This window comes from Diabrotica undecimpunctata, chromosome 7 (assembly GCF_040954645.1).
Source record: "Diabrotica undecimpunctata isolate CICGRU chromosome 7, icDiaUnde3, whole genome shotgun sequence".
NCBI classification, from domain to species: Eukaryota; Metazoa; Arthropoda; class Insecta; order Coleoptera; family Chrysomelidae; genus Diabrotica; species Diabrotica undecimpunctata.
The window spans coordinates 19,748,000-19,772,245 of NC_092809.1; the positions used below are offsets into that span (position 1 = coordinate 19,748,000).

A 24,246-nucleotide genomic window follows, 5' to 3' on the forward strand; every position below is an offset into this window, starting at 1 on the left:
TCGACTGACGATGATTAAGTTGTCACTTCCATTTTTAAGAACAGAATGATTTTAAAAAGGACAATTCTATTCATATCCCACGCAATAATTATTAAAAATGTATTAAAAATTGAAACAATCTTTTATTACGGGATTATAATCGGTTACCTGCTACAACAATACCAAGAATATTAGGTAGTATCTATACGTGTTATCGGTAATATTGAAGACTGAAATACTGAAACCAAATGAATATTGGAATTACCAGCTACTTAGACATACCAACTATTACTATATTCAATCATTTTACCTACTAAGGGTATCTGGACATTATTTTTAATAACTCCATACTTAAATGAACATTCCAAGTACCCAAGTTTTAAACCTTTTCCTTAAGAGCTTGTCTTCACTGTTCCAGTTGCGTATAAAACTTTTGTATAAACTAAAACTTTTTTGTATAAACTGGAGCAAATCTGTATGTGAACCAAATGAGAATTGAACGTGTCTCACAATACAACTACTTGGGAACTATAATCAATGAGTCGTGAAACAATACCCAAAAGATTAAATTTCGCATCGGAAAGGCAAAAAGTGCATTCTAGACTATAAGTTCTGTGTTCAAGAGCCATGACCTCACCCTAAAAACAAAAATATGGCTCCTTAAATGTTATGTGTACTCAGTGCTTCTGTACGGAGTAAAAACGTGGACATTGAAGGCGGAAACTCTATCAAAACTTTAGGCTTTTGAGCTATGGTCATACAGAAGGATCCTGAAAATACCATGGAAAGACAAAGTCACCAATGAAGAAGTACTGCGGAGGAAGAACACAACTGCGGATTTGGTCAACATCGTGAAGAGCCGTAAGCTCCAGTACTTGGGACATATAATGAGATACGAGCTACTTCAATGCATTTTGAAGGGTAAAATTGAAGAAAAAAGGGCCTCAGGACAAAGAAGAATATCCTGGCTTGCTAACCTAAGAGCATGCCTAACCTAAAAGGCCTCAACACAGCTAGTTCGTATAGCAACCAACAAAGTAAACATAGCCAGCATGACCACCAACGTTCGGAACGGACAGGCACTCTAAGAAGAAGAACATATGTATATTATCTGGTCCGGTACTATAGCAGTAGCTGTCTTCAGAATCGTTGAATCGGATAGCAAGTAAAAGAACAGCATATCTTTTTTTGTTCATAACTGCTTTGAAGATTTCTCTTCTATTTCCATCTGTAGCAAATAAACGGTCTATATTTTCGTGACTGGAATTGAAAATGGCAGTGTAAACAAGAAGTCCCAAAAATGCTTTTAACTCCATAACACCCATTTCTCTAAGATGATGGATAGAACCAGCAGAATATTTCTCACGCATTGCTCGTAATTTCATGTTTGTATTCTGCTCAATATGTTCTAGAATCTTATCACTGAACAACATATTTCAAACAGAAAAGCTGCTAATTCATCACAATCTGCAGGCTCGTCAGATCCCGAAAATTCCGAACATATTTCGTGTTCAGATTCAATGTGATGGTCTTCCAAAATATCGTGTATATCACTGTCACTATCACATTCCTCATTGTACCATTGTGTTTTGATGGCTTGGCCATTACTTCTAAAAATGCACACCACACAAAAAAGTAACACAAACGGTCCGGCTTCGTCTAAGCAACTACTCTCGACCTACCTGTTGCGATTACTTGTCAAGCTCGAATAGTTAAATTACTAGATTGGGCTGGACTACTTGCCTGTCGGCGGTGCCGAGTGCCATTAAGAAAGAATTAAAATATTGAATCGTTTGTCAGACGACGCCTTACTAGTTAAGGGTTAAACATATTTGTATTACGATTTCAGTTTTAACTTTCACTGTTTCTTATACCTTTAAAATAATTTAAATAAAATCAAACCTTTATTTATATATTTATTTATATTAAACATATTTTTTAATTGATCACCATTTACAACTTGGGGTAAGAGTTCATGAGGTTGACACCGCACAAATTCTGTCCACGGATAATTCTGATGTAACCACGCTCACCCCAACTGGTTCCCCATGAATTCTTCACGATCAAGGCATCTTTAGTGTATCCTACAGCAAGAACTCCGTGGTTAAGAGAGGTTCGACAGTTCCTATTGTTATAAACTCCACCTCCATAATGCTGCCATGTATCTGCATCAACAGCTATAGATACTGGACCTACATTAGCTGAAAAAACCTTAATTTTAGTTACTAGAGTCACTTTTCTTAAACGTCAGTAATATATATGTAAATGTAAAAGAAACACAAAATTCACACAAGAGCATTGTATAACTGTAAGTGAAGTTTAAAACTGTTGAATATTGCTAAGGTGCCCGAATATAAGGATACCCAGGCTACGATAGGCTAAGTTCCGGAACACGAGGGTCATAAGGGCAATAAAAATAGATGAAATGACCAAACAAGACTTATCAATGCATTCGAGGAATTAAAACCCTTCTGCTACATTGCAAAGGCAGTAAAGAGAACAACTACAAGAAAGTTGGTAGCTCACCAATCTCTGAAGTGGTGGAGGAATTCACCAGAACAAAAACTGGCAAAACAGTTCATTATAGAATATTTGCCAAAATTTACGGCAGACCTAATAACCATACAGGAAAACAGTGAACTCCGTAGTGGGGCTGCTAATGGGGCACTGTAAGCTGAATAGGCAGTTAAAGCTGATGGGATTGGCGTATGACCTAGCAGATTCTGTTACTTAAAGAAAGAAACAGCAGAGTACATTTTATGTCAGTTTGACTGCCTGGCAAATGTGGGGTACTTCGCATTAGGCGAAGAAATGCCACCGGCAAAGAGGTACGTGAAAGGTTCTATCTAGATGAGATCATTTGAGCATTAACACTTGATAAGACATCAGGTCACTGCTACTATTTTATTTTGTCTTACTTTTTACAATTAAAAGACAAGTAGTTTTCTAAAAAAAATGCTCTAAAAAATGCAAGAACTATCAGGAACTTGTTATTTAAAACTAAAACTTCACTTTTTATTTAAAAAAAAAATAGTGTTGTGCAATTCATACCATATGGCTATTTAAATGATTGTTATATTGGTGCAGCTTGTCATTCCTTAAAGGGTGTCTTACTTTTCATAGAAATTATTGATCATTAATACATAATCTTGTCAGTCAAACAAGTGTTACTTATTCAAGGTCAAGACCAAACACAATTAACATGGGATAAGCATTATTATTAGAATATTGATTTAACAAATCTTAGGCCTCTTCTAATAAAAAACAAATTTCAGAACCAATATCTACTACAAAATAGTTATTAACTTACCAAGAGCATTAATTAGTGCAGTTTCAGTTCTAGCAAGATTTACGTATCCACTGATGGAAGAGACTTGTTTTTGTACCTTCTTGCAACTACCATCTCTACCTGTGTATTTATATTTACTTTCTGCTGCTAGACCATGGCGTTTAACGTAGTTGAAGGCATCTGTCATTAATCCTCCGTTGCATCCACCGTTTACTGTGTCACAATCGACCAATTCTTGTTCACTAAGAGGGACGTGTTGATTTTTGTGAATAGCAAGTTGACCTTCGATGGCTCCGGCCTAAAAAATATATCAAATTACAGTATGAATAATTAAAAAATATTATGTTCTAACAAGCTTTTTACAAAGTACAGAAAACTTGAAATCTCCTAATGATATTTTTTACTTTTGCTAACATATATATCACCGTTTTATATTTGAAGGTATCCCTCATTCTTAGAACTATAAAAAGATAATCCATACATATTTTTTAGTTCTATAATCAATCTTATGCAAAGACAAAACTGATCGGAACTGAATGTACAGCATTTTTGACTGCTTGACACATAGTCATTATAACAATATTCTCTTTCAGATCTGGTTGATCTAGGTCAAGATATTTTAGGAGTGACACTACACCAATTTGACGGATGGAGGAGCATATACGGGTGGTAGCCCAGAAAGCCACGAAGAGTACGGCTGCGATGGGAAGGGTGATGTTTAACACTGCGGCGGCCTTGTGGATTATCACGGGTTGTGTTTCTTTGCATGTGTTAGCAGGAGAAAGGAGACATCTCTATGAGAGTAGAGAATATTTGACATCAGCCATAAAAAAAGAAGAAAGAGAAAGCTCAATAGAAAGATGGCAAGAAGAGTGGAACAACACGAAAGATTTTGCTCAGTGCACCAGGATGCTGATCCCGAGCCTAAGGAACTGGCGAGACTGTGATCACAGGTGACTGGATTACTTCCTGGCGCAAGTGCTCACAGGATATGAATGTTTTAGGACATATCTTCATAGATTCAGAAAGACAGATACAGATAAATGTTGCACTGTTACTCACACAATGCTAGAATTTAATAGATGGACAGTGGAGAGAAATGCACTGGGAACGAGGGAAGCCCTGTTCGCTGTGAATGTACTTGTGCAAAGGTGCATGAATGTTAATCAGCCAGTATATATGTATTTCTTGGATTACAACAAAGCCTTCGATAAGGTCAGACATAACCGTCTTATCGAATTACTTAAAAAGAAAAACTTGATATGAGAGACATCAAGATCATTAGCGCTATCTATTATAATCAGATCGCTGTGGTAAAAGAGAATAACGTCTTTTCAAATGAAATACAGATTGAGAGGGGCGTCAGGCAAGGCTATGTCCTGTCTCCTACTTTGTTCAGTTTGTATTCAGAGAAAATAGTCCAAGAAACACTAGAAGAACTAACTATCGGAATAAAAGTAAATGGCCGACCAATCAATAATATAAGGTTTGTCGACGACACTATTTTATTAGCGGAATGTCTGGAGGATTTACAACAAATGGTTGACAGAGTGGTAGAAGTCAGTGAAGAAAACGGTCTGTCCCTAAACACAAAAAAGACACAATTTATGGTAATTACAAAAGCCCAACAGCGTCAAGAAAACAAAACAATACATGGAGAACAAATTAAAAAAGTTGAAAAATATAAATATCTGGGTACAATAATTAACGAAAATAATGAGTACACAGAAGAAATTAAGGCAAGAATAGGACAGGCAAGAAATTCTTTCAACAAACTGAAAAAAGTGCTCTGCAGCAGGGACCTTTCAATTTCTTTAAAGATAAGACTTTTGAGATGCTACGTGTTCTCCGTATTATTTTATAGGTTGGAGGCTTGGACATTAAAGAAAGATGTTTCGGACAGATTAGAAGCATTCGAGTTATGGGTCTACAGAAGGATATTAATTAGATTATATTAAGGATTATATTAAATTAAGGATATTTTCTCGAGCTTTGAAGAAGCTGCATTAAACATCGGTCTAAGAATAAATGAAGACAAAACAAAATACATGGTCGTCTCAAAACAAGAACGACGGCGAATAAGGTAAAACATGACTATAAATGACCACAACTTCGAAGTGATTAAAGAATTTAAATATCTAGGAGCAACAATCACAAATGACAACAAATTAGAGCGAGAAGTTGAAACGAGAATAATGGCAGCAAACAGATCTTTTTTTGTAATGCAACATCTAATGAAGTCAAAACTTCTTTCACGAGACACAAAAATCCGGATATATAAGACCATAATACGATCAGCAGTCGCGTATGGAAGCAAAACATGGACGCTCACAAAAAGAGAAATAAATAAATTGCTGGTGCGGGAACGTAAAATTCTTCGAATGATATATGACCCTTGCAGAGACAGCGTGACAAACGAATGGAGGGGCAGATACAATAACGAGCTAGAGTCTCTATTCGGAAAAGAAAATCTAGTCAGATATATAAAGGCCAATAGACTCAGATGGGCAGGGCATGTGATACGCAGTAACGACAATCGCCTTATAAACAATGTGTTATGGGAAAGGCCAGAGGGAAGAGGGTCTGTAGGGCGGTCTACAAAAAGGTGGAAAGATGCAGTCAAAGAAGATCTAGAGAAAATGGGAGTGCGACAATGAGAATTACTGGCACAGGACCGACAAAAATGGAAGGCAATGGTAAACGCGGCAAAGACTCACGAAGAGTTGTAGCGCCATTAATGATGATGACGAGAAGGATATTAAGAATAAGTTTGGTGGATAGAGTCACGAATGTCAAAGTGTTGAGAAGAATGGGAAAAGATAAAGAGGTTTTAAATAAAATTAAAGTCAGATAACTGCAATATCTGGGACATGTTATGAGGGGCGAGCGTTATAACTTGCTGCAATTAATAATACAAGGAAGAATACAGGGTAGAAGGAGTCGCGGGAGAAGACACATCTCCTGGTTAAACAATTTGAGAGCTTGGTTTAACTGCACTTCTGCTGACCTCTTCAGAGCAGCAGTATCGAAAGTGCGAATTGCCATTATGGTTGCCAAACTTCTTAGAGGAGATGTCACATGAAGAAGAAGAAGTGGAGAGAAACAGAATGGTTAAGAAAATAGGTATAAACCCTGTTACCGTGAGAGAGATAATATAGATAAAAGAAGGTAGTGCTCCTAATGTGTCGTTAGGTCCCTTAAGCTAGCGGGGACACATGAGCGGAATCCAATTTAACCTACGTAATATTTTTTCACCAATTTTTCACTAATTTATTACCACCCTAATAATTTTTCACCACCAAACCAACCTTAAGGGGAGCGATTCTGCTGGCTTAAGGTTCAAGCTAGCAGAATTCAAAAAAAAAACTTTTTGTTGATGGCATATTTTTTCACCAATTTTTCACTAATTTATTACCACCCTAATAATTTTTCACCACCAAACCCCCCTTAATGGGAGCGATTCTGCTGGCTTAAGGTTCAAGCTAGCAGAATTCAAAAAAAAAACTTTTTGTTGATGGCATATTTTTTCACCAATTTTTCACTAATTTATTACCACCCTAATAATTTTTCACCACCAAACCACCCTTAATGGGAGCGATTCTGCTGGCTTAAGGTTTAAGCTAGCAGAATTCAAAAAAAAAACTTTTTGTTGATGGCATATTTTTTCACCCATTTTTCACTAATTTATTACCACCCTAATATTTTTTCACCACCAAACCACCCTTAATGGGAACGATTCTGCTGGCTTAAGGTTCAAGCTAGCAGAATTCAGAAAAAAAACTTTTTGTTGGTGGCATATTTTTTCACTAATTTTTCACTAATTTATTACCACCCTAATAATTTTTCACCACCAAACCACCCTTAATGGGAGCTATTCTGCTGGCTTAAGGTTTAAGCTAGCAGAATTTAAAAAAAAAAACTTTTTGTTGATGGCATATTTTTTCACCCATTTTTCACTAATTTATTAGCACCCTAATATTTTTTCACCATCAAACCACCCTTAAGGGAAGCGATTCTGCTGGCTTACGGTTCAAGCTAGCAGAATTAAAAAAAATACTTATGATCTACCACAGTGTTTTGCTAGGTTTTTACGAATTTATTACAACTTTAGTAATTTTTCACCCCTTACTACTCCTTTAACAAAAATTAAATAAATTTGTTTTTTCAAAAATACTTGAATACATTTACACGGTGTGTGTGTGCGAGTGTGTGTGTGTGTGTGAAAAACACTTCTGTTGTAATAATTGGTATAATTAATTAAAAATTACTACTTACCTATTACTTATTAATTACTTACTAAAAGTACTACAAATTTCACTGGACTGATAAGTCCGAAAACGTTTTGAACTTAATCCTTTAGGATTTTTAAAATTTAATTAAATATACCAATCACAACAGTGTTTTACTTCAATGTTCGAGTTTTTTAACTATATGATATACAGCCAACTCACGGGAATGATCCCTTTTTAAGTTGTAAAATTTTGTTAAAAAATAGGTAGTGTACAAAACAACAATATTGCAATGTTTAGCATATAAAAAAGTTGGTGAAGTTGGTGTTTGTGTAAATTCTAGCATTTAAAGATGTAAACTACTTTCCTTATTTGAATTTCTAGTATTTATGGGAATTATCTTCTACATTGACACATACGGATTTCAAGATTGGAGGGTTATTGGAAAACAGATCCACTATTCAGCTTAAAATCTTTTTTGCAGAACATCGGAAGATATCTTTTTCTTATAATTTTAAGGTGCTTAATCTTCATCCATAATCCAATGGGACCGAATGTTATTCCTGAAGATCGGTTTTATAGAATAAGAAGTTATAGACTTTTTAATAATAAAATGACTGCTCTGCGTTATCCAGTAAAATAATTATCGCTAGATGAATCGATGGTACCGTGGAAAGTTAGACTTAGTTTTAAACAATATACTAAACAAAAGACATAAAAGACGATATCAAGGTTAGAATTAATTCGTAAATTAATTTATAAAAAAGCAAAGAAAGACGGAATATCGCACGCGAACATTTACCTATAAATCATTGCTAATAAATCGGACAAACGCGAAACGAAAACGAAAAGATGCAGAGTATGTCCTATCCTAAAAATAAGAAAAAACCCAATTTATGAGTGTGTGGATTGTGCCGAGAAACCAGATCTCCCGTGGGAGATTCTTTCAAACATTTTCATAAACAAAATAAATAAGTTAATATTTTTTTGTAATAAATAACCTTTAATTTTTACCTATATTCAACTGACAATGAATGAAAAATCGACTAAGAATTAAAATACAAATATCTTTAAATTTTTAAAATGCTGCTAATATAAATTTATTTTACTACGCAAATAATCTATATCAGCTGTTCTGACCAACCGGTAATTTCGGTCTCATTTGAATATACCTACTTAAAATGTTTTGCAATATAAATTCTTTATGTTATACACCTAATCTTAAAATTATGTTTTGACCAATCGTTAATACTCTTCTTATTTAAATATTATTAAAATATTAAATACCTAAATTATTTTTCAAATTTTCATCTACCTAATGAATGCAAATCTTTTAACAATAGGGTGCAATAGATGCGCACGATCCCGACGACCCTCCTTTACAATCAGATAAATAATGTAATAGACGTAATAAAATTATTTCAATTTGAATATTTCTTACCTGGTAATTTATTCTGTGAAATATAAAAATTCCATTGTATTTACTAAAACTCAACTTGATTTCAGTTATTTTATATTCATAAAAAGGACTAACGATTCGATTTCGCTTAGCCATGTAATACGACTCGAATCAGAGTCAATTTTTTAAAACGGGTAAAATTTATAGTTTTTGGAATAAAGTGTTTTCATATTTTTAATATTTAAACATTGAAAAAATAAATATTAGTTAGTATAGAATAACATTTGAAAACGTTTTTCAATTAGGGTAGTTGAGAAAAACATGACTAGGCTGGTAAAAATATAGTAAAATTCTAGCAGAGCACTCTTGTGTTTTCAAAAAGATTTTTTATTCACCTAGCGTCAATGTGTATCTTGTTGAATGTTTCCCATTATCTGAAGCTTAGGGGGTCAAAAATTATAAGGGTGGATCAAATTTAGTAAAAACCAGGCAAGCAATTTATATTTTCAGTTACAAGTAGAATACAGTAAAATTATAAAAATAGATTTTTTATCACCTTAAATTTTAAGGTAGTAGAATTATTGACTCCTCATAGAGGGTAGTTGAAGGGTGAAAAATTACTAGGATGGTAATGTATTAGTACAAATCTAGCATAATACTGTAGTATCTCATATTTCCGAAAAGATTTGCTTTGCATTCAACCAGCGCAAATGTGTAGATGGTGGAATTGGTGAAGTTCGTTAACATTTAGTAAAAACTAACCAGAGAGTTTCTTATTTTACTTATAAATAGTATTTAGTAAAATTATAAAACAAAACTTTTTCACCTTTAATTTAAACATAGCAGAACTATTGACTTCCACTAAGGGTTAGTCGAGGGATAAAAAATTACTAAGTTGGTAATAAATTCGTAAAAACTTAGCAAAATACTGTGGTATATCATAAATAATTTTTTTAATTACGCTGGCTCGAATATTAAGCTAGCAGGAATGTTTCCAAATAAGATTGGTTTAAAGATGGAAACTTATCAGGGTAAAAATACTTTTTTATGTCAGTTATAAGTAGAGGATAGTGAAATTGTAAAAAAAGATTTTTCTCACTTTCATTAAATTTTAACCTAACAGAATTATTGACTTATCACAAGGGGTAGTTTAGGTGTGAAAAATTACTAGGGTGGTAATAAATTAGTAAAAACTTAGCAGAATACTGAGGTATTTCAAAAATACGTTTTTTTCTTATTTTGCTGGTTCAAATATTCAGCTAGTAGGAAAGTTTTCGAATAGGTTTATGGGAGCAAAATTATCAGGATGGTCAAAGTTTAGTATAAACTTAACAAAACACTTTTTTATTTCAGTTATAAGTAGTGGACAGTAAATTTGAAAAAAAATTTCTCCTTAAATTTTAATCTAACACAATTATTGACTTTTCATAAGGGTGAAAGTTAAGGGGTGAAAAATTACTAGAATGGTAATAAATTCGTAAAAACCTAGCAATACACTGTGGTATATTATAAATATGTTTTTTAATTCTGCTGGCTTGAACCGCAAGCCAGCAGAACGGCAAGCCAGCAGAACCGCAAGCCAGCAGAATGGCTCCCCTTAAGGGTGGTTTAATGGTGAAACAATATTAGGGTGGTAATAAATTAGTGAAAAATGGGTGAAAAATAAGCCATCAACAAAAATTTTTTTTTTGAATTCTGCCATCTTGAATTTTAAGCCAGAAGAACCGCTCCGATTAAGGGTGGTTTGGTGGTGAAAAATTATTAGGGTGGTAATAAATTAGTGAAAAATGGGTGAAACTATATGTCATCAACAAAAAGTTTTTTTTTTGAATTCTGCTAGCTTGAACCTTAAGCCAGCAGAATCGCTCCCCTTAAGGTTGGTTTGGTGGTGAAAAATTATTAGGGTGGTAATAAATTAGTGAAAAATTGGTAAAAAAATATGCCATCAACAAAAAGTTTTTTTTTTGAATTCTGCTAGCTTAAACCTTAAGCCAGCAGAATCGCTCCCATTAAGGGTGGTTTGGTGGTGAAAAATTATTAGGGTGGTAATAAATTAGTGAAAAATTGGTGAAAAAATATGCCATCAACAAAAAGTTTTTTTTTTTAATTCTGCTAGCTTGAACCTTAAGCCAGCAGAATCGCTCCCCTTAAGGTTGGTTTGGTGGTGAAAAATTATTAGGGTGGTAATAAATTAGTGAAAAATTGGTGAAAAAATATGCCATTAACAAAAAGATTTTTTATTTTATTATTCTGCTAGCTTGAACCTTAAGCCAGCAGAATCGCTCCCATTAAGGGGGGTTTGGTGGTGAAAAATTATTAGGGTGGTAATAAATTAGTGAAAAATTGGTGAAAAAATATGCCATCAACAAAAAGTTTTTTTTTTGAATTCTGCTAGCTTGAACCTTAAGCCAGCAGAATCGCTCCCCTTAAGGTTGGTTTGGTGGTGAAAAATTATTAGGGTGGTAATAAATTAGTGAAAAATTGGTGAAAAAATATGCCATTAACAAAAAGATTTTTTATTTTATTATTCTGCTAGCTTGAACCTTAAGCCAGCAGAATCGCTCCCATTAAGGGTGGTTTGGTGGTGAAAAATTATTAGGGTGGTAATAAATTAGTGAAAAATGGGTGAAAAAATATGCCATCAACAAAAAGTTTCTTTTTTGAATTCTGCTAGCTTGAATCTTAAGCCAGCAGAATCGCTCCCCTTAAGGTTGGTTTGGTGGTGAAAAATTATTAGGGTGGTAATAAATTAGTGAAAAATGGGTGAAAAAATATTACGTAGGTTAAATTGGATTCCGCTCATGTGTCCCCGCTAGCTTAAGGGTCCTTGTGTCGTTAGCCTAACAGCGGCCATCTCACTTTCGGAGTAGAGTACGTGCGACAGTCAACTGCGCACAAGTAGGAGAGGGTGGTTTTAATTGGTAGGCAGGATAACAGAAAGGTATCTGTTTGTAGGATCTGCTTCTTCTAAGGGTAAATGGGCTCGGATGTACTCCTCTACTCTGAATCCAACACACGCCAGTCATTTCTAGGGATGGGTTAATCTGGTAGTAGGGTTTTTAAAAATTTCCACCCTAAGAGAGAAAAAAAAAGAAAAAAAGGTCAAGATATTTAACCAATTAACCTTGTGTCTGATATTAGGTTTATAAATTATTACTCCAAATATCGTTTCCTCTTTTAACTGTTTAGATAGCTATCTTGATACTATATAGTAGTTTTTTTCATTAGATTCCTGAAGGATTTTTTTATTATTTTTCTAAAATTATTAGGAGTTCTGTGAGAAGCATTGAAATATAAATCAAATTGAAATATTATGATGATATTATTACAATTACAAAATTAGTATCTTTACAACTGATTTAAGCAATTTAATATACTTAATGAAAATATACCACAATTTTAATCGAAAATGCCTTTTTTCCCAAAAATTTCGGTGTTATTATTAATACTTACAGCACTGAAAGCCCAGCAGGATCCACAGCTTCCTTGATTTTTGACTCCCAAATCAGCGTTTTTATTTCTCCAATCAACCTCTGTTGGAACTTGTAAACTAGACACAGCTTCAAATTTTTCAGTAACCGATAGTTGTGGCCTTTGAGCCATTTGAGAGTCCAACATAGCTTTAAATTCGGCATTGGACCAATCCGTAAATTGATTTACAGCGAGGTAGTAGGTTTCTTCTCCAATTTCATATTTAGCATTGTGTTCGTCGATTTTGCGGAGGTTCTCTTGGAAAACTCCGAAACGAAGTTGTTCCTCAATAAGGTTGTAGGATTTATTATGTGTTGCCTTGAAAAATAAAATAATTAGCATTTTTTAAACAAGATCTTCGCAAAATGTAACTTCAAAGAATAAACAGTTATATTATAAACAGTTTCGTTATAAGGAAAAATGGCGAATATATTTGTTTACCGTACAATAATCGGAACAAAAAAAAATAAAGTGTTATCTATGTTATTTAGCTCATTGTATAAAAAGTAGGCTGTTATTTTTAAAAATTGTGAAATTAAAATGTTAATGTTAAAATACATACAACTATTTTAGCAATACCTGAGGGAGAAACTTAATAATTATTATACGAAGAACAAAAAAGGATCCAAATCTAATTAAATTGAGTAAAAATCTTTTTCTACATATTTAACAAACTTCAAAATCAAAAACAAATTGAAAGTCACTAACACGACACCCAAATGGCCAAACCCAGGGTTTTAAATAATACGAAATATGAAACTCTCTGATTATTTTTCAAATGGCATTTCACCAAGTTTAAAAGAACAAAAATGTGAATAATAAACCAATAACAACAGACCACACAATAATTGTATTTAAAGTCACAAATTAAGAAAAGAAGAAGAAGAAGAAAATATAAGAAAATTTTTTAACATATATAATTAACAAATATATATTAGCAGCAAAAAATTAAAAAACAGAAAAGCACCTGGTCCTGATAAGATAAACAATGAACTGCTAAAATATGGAGGAACAACACTACGCAAATGGCTCCTAAAATTATTCGTCGATATAATAAATACCGGAGTAGTACCAGCGGAATGGAACGAAAGTCTCCTGCTACCGATACTTAAAAAAGGAGACTCGAGAAATCCTGAAAATTATAGAGGCATTAGTCTGATGAATAGTACATTAAAATTGTTAATGGCAGTCATAAAAGATAAAATCTAGGAAAAAGCGAACATGGCAGATGAACAACAAGGCTTCCGGAAGAACCGCAGCACAATAGACGCAATTTTTATTATCAGACAAATAATAGAGAAGTCTATTGAATATGGAAAACCAGTATACATGTGCTTTGTAGATTTAAAAAGTGCTTTTGACAGGATGAAGCGAAATGACATCTTAAATTTATTACAAGCTGAACAAATAGACCATCAGATTATAAGGACAATTAATGAAATTAACAAGAACAACAAGACCAGAGTTATAATGCCAACAGGGGAAACAGAATGCATAGAACTAAAAGGAGGAATCTCCTTTGCAGTACTAATTACCGATGATGCAGTACTAATTGCTGATAATGAAGATAACCTACAAAGGCATCTCCACACCTTCAATATCACAGCAAACAAACTTAATATGAGAATATCAGTAGAAAAAACTAAATGTATAGTGATCAGTAAAGAGCCGCGTAGATGCAAACTAGAAATATGCGGCAAAATTGTAAAACAAGTAATGAAATTCAATTACCTAGGATTAGAGATCACTACTGACAGGGATATAAGAACAGAGACCACAAGGCAAGCATCAAAAGCGGCAAGAACAAGTGGTTGCCTCCGAGAAACCATATTGAGAAACAAATATCTGACCATGGAAAGCAAAATAAAAGTATACAAGACAACAGTAAGACCAATCCTAACATATGCAGCGGAGACAAGGACCGATACAAGAAAGACGAAACAACAAATCAACAATATCGAAATGAAAGTATTAAGATCAATAGCGGGCATATCATTAAGAGACAGACAAAGCAACAGAAGTATACTCGAACAATGCAAAATTCAAAATATTAACAGGTGGATAAAAACAAGAAAAAAAAACTGGAACGAACATGTAAACCGAATGGGACCAGATAGATTAGCGAACATCTGTAAAAACAACAAGCCGTATAGCAGAAGACCCGTTGGAAGGCCGCTAAAAAGGTGGAAAGATAATGTACAGTCAACAACGACTGAAACAGAATAAGAGGCAGACAAACAGGAGTAATCCTAGTCCCGCGAAGAAGAAGAAGAAGAAGAATATTAGCAGACATTTAAAAAATTGAAATTAGTGGGTTATAAGCACAAGCCATAATGATTAAATATGAAAAGTAGCAATACAGTATCCGTCTAAAGCAACGGGCTAACCCGCGGCCCGCATGTGACCAGCTGGGTGACTATTTGTGGCCCGCGGATCATATGCAAACATTTTCTTCTTTTAATGTACAAAATCTGCAAAAATAATATCAATGTGTATAGTTCATATTATATTTCATATAAGAAAGGTAGCCGTGAGCTCGTTGGTCGTATTCCGTGAGCTCAGCCGCTATTCTGTAGCATGTATCTTGTATCTTGCGACGTAGTCTAACGTGTGATCGCTTCCGTTGTGTGCGTAAGCCCCCTTTCAGACGAGGATACTGTATCCGAGATACGCGTATCCGAGACGCAGATATTACAGACTCAGACGCAGACTCAAATGGAGCTTTTCACACGAGACGCGCAAGGGATACAGTATGCCAGATACCGAATTCAGTATCTCGAACCTTCCTGTCGCCGACGACTGAATACGTATGCCAGATACAGAAGAACCATTACGTTAAATGAACGCTTTCTGACATGAATACTTTTGCACCACATTCCATAGACGCGCGATTTTCTGTCGAATAATTGTGAATGAGCAACGAAAGAAAGAAGGTGTTTTCTGAATATAGTTAAATAATGGAGCGTGCTGTATTTGATAATGACAAATTTATTTGTTTGGTACAATCAAATCCCTGTCTATGGGATACAGCATCGCCAGATTACTGCAATAGAAATAAAAAGCAGCAGTACTGGGTCGAAAATTCTAAGCGAAAATTTTGAGGCCATGACTGCAGTACAGCAAAATTAATATGGTAAGAAATAAACATGTTTTTATTATAAATATATAGGTTTTTTGTTTCATACGTATACAGTTTAGTTTTAAAAGTTTGCTAATTGGAATTTTGATTATTTAACTAATATCAAACTACATTATTGTAAAAGGAATACGGTCATTTTTTATTTAGGGCGAGGTAAACAATTTACAAATTGGAGATAAGTACACAAATTTATTTTAAATTTAAGTCATAGACTTTAACTTTAACTTAAAGTCATAGAAAGCCGTTCTTTTGATGAAATACTTCTACGCATAGTTGTGTCTTTTTTACGCAATTGAATTTCCAACATTTTATGAAGTTCTTTAAACGACTTCACAGACATTCGAAAATAGTTAAAAAACTTCGATGGATCTTGCAATAAATCTTGATACAGCAAACTATACGTTCCCTTGGTTTCTCTTAATTCTACAATAGGATGAAACCACAAATTACGTCGTCTTTTCAGTTTCTTTTTCTTTTTATTTAATATGTACCACAGCATAACACACTCTTCTACATCCATAATCCAAAAATATAACCGCACTGCACTGCTACTATTTTTATACTGACGAGCATGCCCGTGAATCCGATACATCAGCTATCGAAAATTCTGTATCTCGCATACAGTATCTCGCATACAGTATCCTCGTATGAAAACCCTCTTAGCGTTGTGTTACTTTTACATACACATTGATAAGAATACAAGTTTCCATAACCAAATATCCTGTCTACTTCTTGAAGTGTACTTCTGAAAGTGCACTGAAGGTAGCAAACCCAGCTTTTATGTATTTTTTTTAATAAATACATATTTTTCTCAGAAAATTGTGTAATACTGATGTCATTTCACTGATTTTTTTATTTAAAAACCGTAGACCAATAATGGCGACAAGTAGTAAGGACGCTGGACCAAAGAAGAGAAAAGTCACAGAAGAACTAAAAAAGTTTCAAAGTAAATAGACTATAAACTATGTTTTTGTGGAATTTAAAATTAAGCCAATATGCTTGATATGCCATTATTATTTTTCGGTCTTAAAAGAAGATAACATTAAACAGCATTACGAGACTAATCAATCAAGCAAATACGTGTAATATGTACAAAAGGCAATTCGATAAGAACAAGTAGATGTATTAAAAAAAAAGTTTCTGCGCAACTTTAGATATTTACTGGAGCGGCACAAGAGTCTGTATGCTATCTAGAAGCTAGTTATGCGGTGACTATAATACTATCAAAAAAAATGTGCCAGAATAGAAAACGGATTTCTCAAAAATAAGCCTGTCTCGTTAAACTGTTACTTCTTATTGTACTATAAGAAAATACTGGAAAACATATTGAAAACAATTTGAAAAATCGAACATCCAAGTTTATATTTTATGCTCTAGCATTTGTGTTGCATTTTCGTTTTACCCTGTATATATTAAAGCACCTAAAAATATTCTATATGTTTTTGCGTCGCTGAGATTGGTAATATAAACATTTTTAGTTTGTTTATAATAATTTTAATTGCTATTTCATTTGTTCTTGATTCCGCCTAGATATTACGCAGCAAAAAAATATGAACCTTTTCACTTAGGTTGATGGGAAAGTGATGCGGGGAGGCGAATGATTTTTAAGGATGAGATCACTCTTCGATGAACCGCGATAGCAGTCGGTTTCATTGTTATAGTCATGAAGAATTTTGTAACATCGGGAATTCGTAAAGTGCAGTAGTCGAAAGAATGGAGAATCAGAATGAGTTCTAAACGGGCAAGATCTTTTTCGGTTTTCGATTAAGACAACTGAATCTTAAAATTACGTAAAATAATGATGAAATGTTATCTTTGATCAGTGTTTTTACAGGACATTAAGATTTGGACACTATAGAACTGGCAGATCAATCGCCTAGAGGTGTTTGAGACGTGGTTTTATAGAAGAGTGTTTCGAATAGCCTGGATAGCAATACATACCAATGAAGCTATGTATATAGAAAATGCCGCTTGTAAATTATTTAAAACTATTTTAAGGTTTTCTACCTAAGGCATGTTGTTAGAGAAAACCGATACAGAATCTTTCAGTTTATTATAAAAGGTAAAATCGAGGGCTGCAGAGAAACTGAAAGAAAGCAAATGTCATGACACGACAATATGGCCCGAAAGACAAAGAGGAAGGACACATTAAACCGAGTTGTGGATAACGTGCGACCCTGTCTGATACCTCTTCTTTTCGGTCTCGTTGTCTTCTTTAAAACAAATCTTGTACAAGAATGAATCTCTATCATATATTCATATGGTTTCTGGATATTTAAACAGCCTATGGTGTTCGACAGTAACAGACATAAATTGGTTTCTGTACTTCTCATTTTTATGTTAAAGTTTACATTCTGGTTATGATTTTCATTGTTTTTATTGTCGATAAAAATGACTCCTAGAAGAAAAGTCATAAATACTCTAACTATTTTACTAATAAAACAAAATCTAGTTTGACTTTGTCTTGCTATGAGAACGTACTGTAGACAAATAAATGTTTTCAGTAATGTCTGATTTCATAGTTTCGTCTTATGATTGACGTCACCAAATGAGTGAGTTAGTTTCTTGAAATTTTGTAAGACCTATAAAATAAAATAAAAGTAAAATTAATACCTTAAAACTGGTCCATTGTTCGAAGGCGGATAATTTGGCATTTGTGGCTACAATAAGGGCAGCAGCGATGATCAACAGCTTCATTCTGACTTTTCTGAAAACATGTTTAAGATATATATATATATATATATATATATATATATATATATATATATATATATATATATATGTATATATATATATATATATATATTTATATATATATATATATATATATATATATATATATATATATATATATGTATTGTTATGGATCAGTTTATCGATCAAAAATAGAATAAAGAGTTTTTTTTTATTATTTTAATATATAGCGGGCATATAAGTTAAAATACAACCCTGTACTTATTTGTAATCGTTAGCATAAGAAAAGACATTGTTTCCGTGACAGACTAGTTTTTCCTTGAAGGACTAAGTGAATAGTGAAAGGACAATGGAATTCGTGTAATTATATATTTAAGGAATAAACTTTGTAATTGTATTTTGCGGTGGACATTTTTCGAAAGTAAATAAGAATTAGATTTAGATATGAGATAACAAGAATTTGGAAGCTTATTTCGGTTGAAAAAGGCAAAATTGTTAATGGTTTCTGAAAAGTAATTTGAGTGAAATTAGTTTATTTGTTTTAAATATTATGTTGGAAATTTTCTGAATCGAAAATTAGTGGGAAAGATGAATGCTTATGATTGGTTAAAAAGGAATGATGGGGAATGAGAGAGTTTGAGAAGGTTGTCTGGGGAGATTGAAAAGATGATTATTATGTTACCGGCAGACCAGAAGAGAAGACGTGTTTTTTTTGTGTAGTCAATCGGAGTAAGAGTGTTTTTCGTTCGTTAGTGAAAAAGGTGGAAGCTGAGAGCAGATCAAAAACGAGAAGATTAATACCTCTTTTGAGTCTGCATAGTCCACGAGATCTAATTGAGAAAGAAAGGAGAATTTGTGAATAAAGAGTACCGGTCAAAAGAGGTTTGGGCTTGTGTTTTCGGAGGAGTAGTTTGCTGGTATGCGGTTTGGATCGATGCTGGGAACGGGAAAGATTTGATGGTAGCCGGACATAATCAATCAAGGAAGGAACTGTGGTTTGATCGAGAGGAGACATCATTGGTGTAAAAAAAATAAAGGTCAGTCAAATAATTTGAATGAAAGAAAACTTTAAGACATTCTAAAGATAAAATCAAATATAAGCATACGAACTAAGATTCCAAGTTTTAAAGAGTTATTTTTTTGTGAATAAATTATATTTTTTATATGGTAAATTTTTTAGTAGATATTATTATAAAACAGATCAATAGATAGTTTGTTAATTAAAATTAAATTAAGAGTATAGGAATTTGTTGGGAAAGATAATTGCCCACAAAAAGTTATTTATTAACATTCACCGTATTGCTTATTAAAAATAAATAATAATTTGTGTGCATATTTATGTTGTTTTAATGTAGTTCCGTTTCCTGTTCTATCCCGATTATGAGCAACTAGAAGATACTGAACCCACTAGAAGAGATATATAAAGTAAACTGATTAAAGTAAAATTAAAAAGGCACCCTGAGAATTTTTAATAGTAATTGAATTGTATGACTCTGCATAAATTAGTGAACTAATTAATTAAATAATTGGATTAATTAAATTAGTCTTAATCAATAATAAAACATCAACATATATATATATATATATATATATATATATATATATATATATATCATCATGTGCAGCTTTATCAACCGTTTCCAATTACGGTGCAGCCTCCCTTATTTCAATGTTATTTTATGTTCTTATTATTATTCGACGATGTCTTAGTTATACGTTGTTCTAATAATTTGCGCTCATTTGCGCCCATATTTTTCTATCTTGTGCTATTCGAGACCACGTTGTTCCTGTGGTTATATATTCCTGTGACTATATATATATATATATATATATATATATATATATATATATATATATATATATATATATATATATATATATATATATATATATATATATATTATATATTAAATTTATTTAAATTAACAGAAAACGCTAAAGTATCCATAAGTAAATTTAATACAAAATAAAAGATTTGTGATCTTTTATAAAAGATTTGTGATCTTTTATAAAAGTTTGGAATTGAAAAAATAATTTTAACATATAAAGTATGATCTCCACGTTGGCTTATTACAGCGCATTATTACATCGTTTATAGTCAAAATAATTGTTTGCTATTAATTATAGACTTTAGTGGAAATTAGCTACAATTTCTGTTGAGAATATATACAATTTAATGATGTATGAATGATTCCGAATATTTTAATTTTCCCTGAAATCTAAAAATCTAAGAAGCTTATCAAACGGTTGACAACTTCGCTTTAGTTAGTAAACACTAGCGTAAAACCTTTGGTTGTTTAGTTGAAGTTTATTTTTTAAGGAAAAAAGCTTGTTTTAACTATAGCTACATTTATACAAAAATATGTGTGATTTTAACTAATTGTCTTAATAGTTACATGTTCTCTGTCAACAAAATGTCAACACGCTATTTTTTGGAGTATAGTAATTTATGCGTGAAATTTACAAATTCACAATGGGGTTAAATTGATAACATTTTTTCTAAAGAAATCTTAAATTAGTGCTTTCTTTTCAGAAAAAAATGGTTCGAAATTATATAAGAAAACTTGGTGCTCGTCAATATAAGGAATATGACGAATTACGGTTGGAAAATTTCTAGGGAGAGGATGGTCCTTACGACGCGCTTTCAAAGAAAATAAAATTCCCTACGGAACCCTTAATAACCGCAACAATGGCCGATATGGAAGAAAAAATGGTTGTCAGACTATATTTTCCGCGAACGAAGAAAAAACCATTATACAGCGTGATGCAATATGCGACGAGTGGGGATTTCCCTTTGACTTCATCATCACCATCATCATGCAACCTATTCTGTCAACTGCTGGACATAGGTCTCTTCCATTTTTCGCCACTCTTCACGGTTCTGTGCTTCTTATTGCCATTTCTTGGATATTCCTCTAATGTCGTCCATCCAGCGTGTTGGTGGTCGTCCTCTGCTAAGTTTGTCTTCTCGTGGGCGCCAGTCAATTAGTTTTTTGGTCCATCTTGTGTCTTTCAGTCTCGCTATATGTCCTACCCAATTCCATTTCAGCTTGGCTATACGTTCGACGACATCACTGATACCTGTTCTTTTCCTTAAGTCTTGATTCCTTATTTTGTGTTTTTTTGTCACGCCGAGAATTGATCTTTCCATGCGCCTTTGTGCCACTCGCATTTTTATTGCTGTTGTTTTTGTGAGCCTGAGAGTTTCTGCTCCGTATGTCATAATAGAAAGAACGCATTGGTCAAATGTCTTCCGTTTCATAGCTATGGGGATGTTGCTCTTAAAGATGTCTCTTAGTAAACCATACGCCGCCCAAGCAAGTGTTATTCGTCGTTGAAATTCGCAGGTCTGGTTGTCGTTGCCTATTCTGATTTCATGACCAAGATATATGTATTTTTCTGTCAATTCTACCACTTGATTTTGGATGATTAAGTGTTCGCTGGGAACTAAATTTGTCATAAATTTGATCTTACTGATGTTCATCTTTAGACCTATTGTTAAAGATACGTTTTCTAATTCTTGTACCATTTATTGTGCTTCACCCAGATCTTTGGTAATAAGTACTATGTCGTCTGCAAAACGCAGATGATTGAGCATTTCTCCATCTATCTCTCTCTTTGACTTGCGGGATATAAAATATTTAGCCACAAGTGTTTTGGATGCCCAGGGCTGACAAGTGCCTTTTTTCAAAAACAATTTACCTGGAACTGACTGGGTATATTCATTACTGAGACGATATAAAAGAAAAATTAGGCAAAAAGTGGCAAGCAATATTAAAAGACTTAAAGCTAATATCTCAAAAGAAACTTTAGTTGCCTACTTCGAGAATCTGCGTAAATAATTAGAAAATATTCCGCCTAATAACATATTCAATTACGACGAGACCAATGTACAAGATAACCAACCCCAGAAACAAGAAAATGATATTTCAACGCGGCACCAAATATCCCTAACGAGTGTTTAATTTTACTAAAGCAGCAACGAATATAATGGCGTGTTCTTCGTCTTCAGTATTGCTGTCACCACCATATATAATTTACAAAGCAGAAAAATGTGGTTACAATGGACTGAAAATAGTCCAAAAGGATCACCTTGCTGTACTGACAGATGCTGCTCTGTAGGTTCTCGATATATTCGCACCTATTATGGATGGATAGAATTACAGACATTCACGGATTGGTTTACTTTGACCTATTTATCACATGCAAAACGTCTTAAAGGGCGAAAAATAGTCATAGGAGATAACCTTTCCTCGCATTATAGCGATGAGGTGAAATCTTTACGCGAACAAAACAATGTGGACTTTATATGTTTGGTTAAAAACTTAACACATTTGACCCAACCACTTGATGTCGATTTTTTCTGTCACTTTTAAATGGTATGGAGGGAAACTTATAGTGATTGGAAAAACTGTCACCCCACATTGTCACCCCACATTAACCACAATAGATAAGAAAGATTTTCCAAACTTGTTAAATACTATCCTGTAGCACACGGACAAAAAACAAAAACAGCGGACGATAACAGCGCTATAAGTTTTAAGTAAGTTACCTAGAGAAGATGAAGAAATAGAGGGCCAAATCGACAACCTTTTGGTACATTATTCAAAGGAGAAAAGATATTCAGGTACACCATCCAGGCGTAATATTAAGCAAACTAAACTAAATGTCTAGCCAGGAAAAAGTGTTGCTCAGCAATCTGATGAAACTGAAACCGACAGTGAAGTCTGACAATAATGATGGGGTTGAATATTTTGCCTATAACAAGGATGATATCAAAAAATGAGTTTTTCTGTTACATGAAACATTAAACATAATAAATTTTCGTTTGAAGTGAGTGATATTATTGCTATTTTGCCCTATCCTGAATTCCTTAATTCAACAGACACAGCTTTTATGTTTAAAAAACGGACTGATGTAATGGAGATGTAGAATATCAGTTAAACTATACATATGTTCGAAGATGTTTAAAATTATGTTTTTTGGTATTCTATATTGCAGCACTAACCTAACTTGGTCATTCTTTGGTTCAAGCATATTAAAGTTTACTTTTCATGACCTGTTTCACACGATTACCATTTTTAGAAAATACTAGTTTTTAATGAATATGGCTCTTTGGTTCAGTTTTTTTTTTTAATATCGTTGATAACTTTTGTTTGTGAAACCTAATTTAGAGCGCATTAGCATATTTTTGTTTTTTGTGTGAGTAAAATAATCTGTAGAAAAGCAAATTGTGGTTGAAATTGCAATGATCAATTTCGCCCCATTATACATTTTTCAGAATACTTACATTTTTTTAAAAATATTTATAACATGGGGTGCACATGATCGGCTGGCATTACATATTATGCTATTGTCATTCACTTAAAAAGGGGTTATCAATTTCGCTCCACTCAGGGTATGAAATTGTTCATCCAGTTGTTTGCATTTTTTAGTCAAAATCTTAATCAAAAAAAATTTATAGATGGAGACATATTTAATATAGATCTTGTTAAATCATATTAGTAAAAAAGATATAGTGAATTTTAGAATTTACTATCATGTTTTTGAATGAATAATTTTAGAGTGATCAATTTTATCCCATTTTAAAGTATTTATATTAATGAAAACAAATGAAATACAATGGTACAAAGTATATGATCTTCTTACCTTTTACTAAAAGAATAACAGAATACAACTTGTAGAAGTAAAGAAATAGTAAAAGTTTTATACTAATTTTTTATCTTAATCCCCTTGATTCTTAATCCCCTTGATATTTATCTTGGTAGTTCCTACAAATGTACTTTACGACGATGAGTATATATTTTGCATACAATAAGATATCCAACTGCGTCTCATACAATTGCTTACTAAACAACAAATGATGAGTGTCACCTTCGTTACTTATTTAATTTGTATTGTATTATATTGTATTGTTAAAGTCATATCGTCTGTCTGTAAGTGATATAATTCTTGGAAAGAACAGTGAAATTTGGTATATATATTCCGGTTCATTTAAATACAAACGGCTAATAGATCTGATTCTCATTTTGCTTTTTCTTGAAAG

At 33.1% G+C, this 24,246-nt stretch overlaps 1 protein-coding gene across 1 annotated transcript; it reads right to left on the minus strand.

The window, feature by feature from the left end:
* Positions 1-1,870: 1,870 nt before the first annotated feature.
* LOC140445026 (cathepsin L-like proteinase) lies at positions 1,871-23,956 on the minus strand. Its single transcript, XM_072536806.1, has 5 exons — positions 23,850-23,956; positions 18,120-18,213; positions 12,350-12,685; positions 3,290-3,566; positions 1,871-2,180 (listed from the first exon to the last, which is right to left on the minus strand). The coding sequence occupies exons 2-5, from the start codon at positions 18,201-18,203 to the stop codon at positions 1,933-1,935; spliced, it is 945 nt and encodes a 314-aa protein (XP_072392907.1). The 5' UTR covers positions 18,204-18,213; positions 23,850-23,956; the 3' UTR covers positions 1,871-1,932.
* Between the last annotated feature and the right edge of the window lie 290 nt (positions 23,957-24,246).